The 5,825-nt window shown below is 46.4% G+C and overlaps 1 protein-coding gene across 1 annotated transcript in view; it reads right to left on the reverse strand.

Moving 5' to 3' along the window:
• Nucleotides 1-2,499: 2,499 nt before the first annotated feature.
• The window catches only part of LOC121915965, a 6,241-nt gene continuing 2,915 nt past the window's right edge, over nt 2,500-5,825 (reverse strand). Inside the window, exons 4-11 of the mRNA XM_042440641.1 lie at nt 5,426-5,495; nt 5,087-5,166; nt 4,854-4,917; nt 4,390-4,538; nt 4,127-4,265; nt 3,879-4,042; nt 3,402-3,491; nt 2,500-3,041 (exon numbers count right to left, since the gene is read on the reverse strand). Of these exons, the coding sequence (XP_042296575.1) occupies nt 3,029-3,041; nt 3,402-3,491; nt 3,879-4,042; nt 4,127-4,265; nt 4,390-4,538; nt 4,854-4,917; nt 5,087-5,166; nt 5,426-5,495 (769 nt within the window). The 3' untranslated portion in view covers nt 2,500-3,028. The remainder of the gene's footprint in view (nt 3,042-3,401; nt 3,492-3,878; nt 4,043-4,126; nt 4,266-4,389; nt 4,539-4,853; nt 4,918-5,086; nt 5,167-5,425; nt 5,496-5,825) is intronic.

The following is a 5,825-nucleotide window of genomic DNA, read 5'->3' on the forward strand; positions in this document are numbered from 1 at the left end:
GCTCCTGGTCTCTTCTCTTCCGTCGGTTCTTTGGCCCTTTCCTGGCTAGTGTTGAAGCCAAGAGAGAAGGAAATGAGAAGACGGAGAGATGCAGCCTTGTGTCTATTCAGTAGACAGACAAATGGTATTTGAGTCCATTTCAGTGGATGGTGTACAGGGGCTTTTCTGGTTTACAGAATCAGATTTATCAGCACCTGAGTTTGGGAATTTGTAGATCTCTTTTTCCCCACGGTTTCTTTTATGGCCTAGTTCTGCTGTCTGAGAATGAGCCTTATCTACATTATTTTAGTTTCCTTTTCTAAACAATCTATGGAGTTAAAACCATTCAAAATCCAGGGACAGATGAATGATATAATTCACTAAAAGACAGACTGTAGTATTCTATCTGGAGGATATTATGCTGGGGAATTAACCCAAAATTTCATCAAAATCTTAAGATTTTGATACAGGCTGTCAGTGAAAAAGATCTGCAACAGAGCCTACAATTGGTAATGCTTATGCAGAGGCATGGATACAGATGACTTTGGGAATAGTAGTGTGCAACCCTAAAATCTGTGTGCTCTAGTTCGACCGATGGCATTGTTAGAATGGAAACAAACCCCTGATAAACAGTAAATGGCATTAAGTAGTTCAGTTGAAGCAGTTTTGGCCAATTTCAGGACATGCAACACAAACCTGAATAGCTGGGAGTGCATGGCTGATGTGGGGAAACCTTGTACTTAATGGGGATTAAAGGGCGTTCTGATGGCTTACCAAAAACCTATAGACAGTGCCCCTATGGCTGCAGGAAGACCGAAGATTTGCATCTTTTTCTTCTGGAACATACTTGGACCTGAAAGCCCAATACCTTGACCCTCTTGTTATACATATCAGGAATGATGTTCCCTTAAAACAAATGATATCTTTACTGGCAGGAGCTGACTACTACGTGTCCCATTGAACGGCCAAATATATTAAGTTAGCTCTATCCAAAAGAGAAGCTTTTTGAATTGCTTAGCAACAAGGTACAATCTGAGCTTTATTTTTTATATTTTACTACCAATTTAATTGTCCTGTTTTAGGTTTAGCATGGAATTGGGTTGTTTTATGGGGGGACACAAAGTGTAATTTTAATAGGTTTTTTGTGGGGTTTTGGGCCATGTTTTAGAAGAGTTTATTCCTGATGTTTCACCAGCATCTGTGGCTGGCGTCTTCAGAGAAAGCTCTCTGAAGATGCCAGCCAAAAGATGCCAGAAAGATCTCTGAAGATGCCAGCCACAGATGCTGGCGGAACGTCAGGAATAAACTCTTCCAGAACATGGTCAGGTAGCCCGAAAACCCCACAAAAATCTCTTGATGCCGGCCATGAAACCCTTTGACTTCATGTAATTTTTAACGTTCATGGCACAGGGATGCCCTGCTGCATATTTTAAAATGTATGCACTGTTCCTGGAGATTTCTTGCAAGAAAAAGAGGGTGAGCCAGAGAAGATGTGGGACTGCAGAAACAATCCTTTTGCATGCTGAACTCTACTGTGCAATGCTTCCGACTCATGGCAAGCTGAAGGCGAACCTGTCGTGGAGTTTTCTTGGTAAGAGTTGTTCAGAGGAGGTGTGCCTTCCCCTGAGGCTGAGAGAGTGTGACTGTTCAGTGCAAAGATGGGTCATTTATGATAGCGGAGGGGTTCTTAATAAAGGGGTGGGTTCTTAAGAAATCCAAAGTTCATTCCCTGGGCTGGAGAAGGTTTGTGTTTGAAACCCTGAAGAGGCCCAGCTGGCGGTCAGCACCAGAGAAAGCACTGTGCCAGGAGGACCGATGCAGCATCTTGTAGCTTCCAGCATTCCTGGACCTTGGAGACGGCATGTGAGGATGTGACTCATTGCAAAAGGCTGTGATGTCGGGCAAAGCGGAAGGCAGCAAGGAAAGAAGGAGACCATATCAAAGTTGGCGTATCGGGCTTCATTCCCACTTACCTCTTGATTTGCTTCCTGCACCGATTCCTGAAACCGGTTCAGCAAACAGCATGGTTCCCACTAGGTTTGCGCTGGTTTCAAGAATCGGTGCAACCTCCGTCCTTCCTGGCCATATTGCCGGGGCAGAAGGAAAGATGAAGGGCCCAGAGGACGGAGCATGGAGGTATGGCTGGGAAAGCCACTGCCAGTGGGCACCAAGGCAGATTGAAATACGATTCAATTCTCAGTTTGCAAGATCTCAGCAGGGCAGCTGGCCAAGAATCTTGCAGGTCTCTCATTTATAGGGTCACCATAAGTTGAAGTTAACTTGATGGTAAACAGCAACAAATGTTCCTGTTAGGTGCTGTATGGCATTCTATAATATAATAGGTGCTGTATGGGGTTATTTTAAACTTTAACTATACAATGTTAAAATGGGCTATTATGGTCAAAGGCTTATTGTAGGATCTGGGCAAGACTGGAATGAAGGACAGGGATTCTTGGAGGGGTCTCATCCATAGAGTTGGCATGAATTGGAAGCGACTCAGGGTCAGCCAACAATAACAAATGATCATAAGGTTGTTTATTATACAATTCAGGAATGAATAAGAAAGAAATATTGGGAAAGCATACATAAAATCATCATGGAAACAGTACATAGAAACATGCCACTCAAGCCTGAGCTATTTTTATTGAATGTAACAGATGACCTAAAGATCAAGTTAAACCAGGATGAAACAAGCGTATTTCTGCACTTGATCCCCAGGGCAAGATCGACTCTTGAAAGGCATTGGAGAGCCAAAATCATTCCAAGTGTGGGAGAATGGTTTATGAAACTGAATGAAAATGGTTACCATGGATAGACAAGCAATGCAAATCAGTGGGAAAACTATACAACTGTATGGGAAGAGATGGGAAAATATAATTAAATTGTGGGAGAAGTAAAATAATTATGGAGGAAGAAAATAAAACAATTTTAAAAATGCAATAGTAATCTCTTGGTCTTCCTGCAGGTGCCAACTTCCAGGGTTTCCAGGTTGCGGGTGCCATCTTCTGTAAAAGACCTCCCTTGAACCCTAAGATGTCTTCCGGTTCCTTCACAAGCAATCCCTGATGGGAGAGGAAGGTTTTCCACGCTTTCATTTGGAAATGGGGTGCAATGGGGACCCGTCTCCTTTAACTTCACCTTTACAATACCTAGACTCCGCGACCTGTGTTGCGACCACCGTTGTCACGGTGGCATCCATCCCCTTCCTTCGCCAGGGGTGACTTTAGGGACTTAGTGGACCCTTGTCTTATGCGGGGGATCCATTAACGGAATTAATGGACCCCATGGACCCCCCCTCGGCTACGTCTCTGGCAACTGGTTCACCTCCCCTTCTGCTCCAACTGCAGGCAACCCAGCCATCCCTCTGTAGGGTTCCCTTCCCTGTGTCTCTCCATTCTCCAACCAATGACTTTATGACTCACCTACTGGAAGGCACACCGGTCCGGCCCGACAACTGAGAGGGAATCGTGCCCTGTTTCACCAACAAGCTCCCAAAGATAGCGGCGATTTCACTGCAGAAACAGAGAGAGAGAGAGAGAGGCTTTGAACCGGTTTAAATCCCTGTGGTTCACACAGCGATTTGGAGAGGAGGGGCCATGTGCTAGACCCATTTAACCCGCATCTTTTTATACACATCTTTTTGGATAAATCGATTCCGCGCAAGTGTGAACCAGACGCAGATTGGAATCGATTGAAACTTGCTGGAGCGGCTCCATTTTGAATCGGTTCCTTTGTCAATGTAAACCGCAAGTGGGTTATCTTATTTTATTTTGCAGCAAGACAGTGCGACCAGGGCAAAGGTAGCGTGAAGCACGCTCTGCTGCTGAACTGATCCATTGATTCAAATCGCAGAGCGATTTGTTTGTAAGTGGGAATGTGGTCAGTGTAACGCATCTTACCTTGGATCCATATAGGTCACAATGTTAATCCCTTCAGGACTGAAGTAATACTGTATTACGACTCCCAGCATGATGAAATGGAAGTCTTTGATCCATTTTGGCTGCCTCTGCCTACGTGGGAGAAGGAAGCGTACGATTTCTCCAATAATCCTGATGGCCATCGCCTGAAGACAGAAGGAGATTCTGTCCTCAATGAGAGAACGCCTCTTACAATCTGGAGAGCCCTTGGGAAGGATCGATCTCCTTACCTTCGCCTTCACCTGCTTCTTCAACTCACTGGGCAAAAAACAAGGTGTCTCTTCAATCTGGGCCATCAAGAGGCGCACCACAGCTTTCACATTGCAGCTGGAGGACCTGAGGACTCCAGACATCAACACATGGCAGGCTCTGGGAAGAGAATGGGAGAAGAGGGAAATCATCACATCCTTACTGGGCTTCCAGACCCAGAGACGGGAGGCTCAGGGCCCCAGGGATCTGTGAGAGAGAGGAGGGGGAGAAGCAACCCATCTACCTGTCGTCTGATTTCAACACGTGTTCTATAAAGATGTCCAGATGTTTCTCGGCCACATAGTCTGCAATATACCAACGCTCTCTGCAGAACGAACAGGTGGGCAAGCGAAGGCTAAACAGGCAGCACATGCCATGAAGACATGAATCCTCCTGTCAGAGAACAAATGGGGGGGGGGGCAAAATTAGGTACCTGCCCTTTGCCTTGGAACGTGTTCAGACAGTTTATTTGCTGGAGTGTGCATTGGCAGGTCAGCTGCCTTAGGACCCCCTTTAGGATTATGGAAGAGGCTGCTCTCCATCCAGGACTAGTTCAGATAACAGGCTATGATGAAGGGAGCTGAAAAGGCCCAACGCTCATTAGTCCAGCTTAATCTGGTTGCTCCGAGATGGATTTTCCACCCAAAAGGCCAGGAGGAAGGCAGGCTAGTGAGCTTTGGACTTTTCCAGGACAACTGTCTGCCTTACCGGCCATGATGGAAATGGAACCCACTGGTCACGCCTGCGAGCACCTTCCTCTCGGTCCACGGAGCTGTGTGGGGAAGCACAAGGAGGAGAGATCGGATTGATTATTATTCCTTTGTTATCTAATGAAAGGGAAGGGCAGGAGAGAGCCATGTGGGTTGGTGAGGATGCTTTGGAGAAACAAGACAAACCTCCCTCCTTGCCCAGAACAGCATTGAACCTGGAAAGAAAGGTACCTTTCTGGGCGGTTCGAATTTGCACCAGGTTGTTCTTTGGCTCCAACGTCTCCGTGGCCTTGCTCTGGTTCCTGGGAACCCTGCCAAAGGAAACGTATAATGAATCTGGACACCGCTAACCACTGAAAGATTTAGAATGATAGAATTGTAGAGTTGGAAGAGACCACAAGGGCCATCCAAACCAAAGCATCCCCAACAGATGGCCATCCAGCCTCTGTTTAAAGACCTCCAAGGAGGGAGATTCCACTACACTCCGAGGAAGGAGTGTGTTCCGCTGTCAGACAGCCCTTACTGTCATATTGTCCCCTATGGGCCTTCTGGACTGTTATATTTACTTACTGATGCAGAGGGTTGCTGCTTCTCTGCCATGGTCTCAGAGGTGTCCATTTGGTCTCCTGCCTCTGGAAGTCTGCAAATGGAGGGAAAGGGAAAGACCATCAGACCATCTGTAATGTAGTCTAGGGCCCTGAGATGGAAGGTGAGAAATCGCCATTGATGGAGAGGTGAAGAAGCATCATGCACACCAAGCATGAACACTTCACAAACCTCAGTTTTGGGAGGGGCAAGGACATACCCCCATTTCCCCTGTCCAAGAGATATATGAGCCCCTGAGAAAAGAAAGAAAGAAAGAAAGAAAGAAAGAAAGAAAGAAGGAAGGAAGGAAGGAAGGAAGGAGGGAGGGAGGGAGGGAGGGAGGGAGGGAGGAAGTAGGGAAGGAAGGAAAGAAGATAGAAGGAAA

This window comes from Sceloporus undulatus, chromosome 9 (genome assembly GCF_019175285.1).
Source record: "Sceloporus undulatus isolate JIND9_A2432 ecotype Alabama chromosome 9, SceUnd_v1.1, whole genome shotgun sequence".
NCBI lineage: Eukaryota > Metazoa > Chordata > Lepidosauria > Squamata > Phrynosomatidae > Sceloporus > Sceloporus undulatus.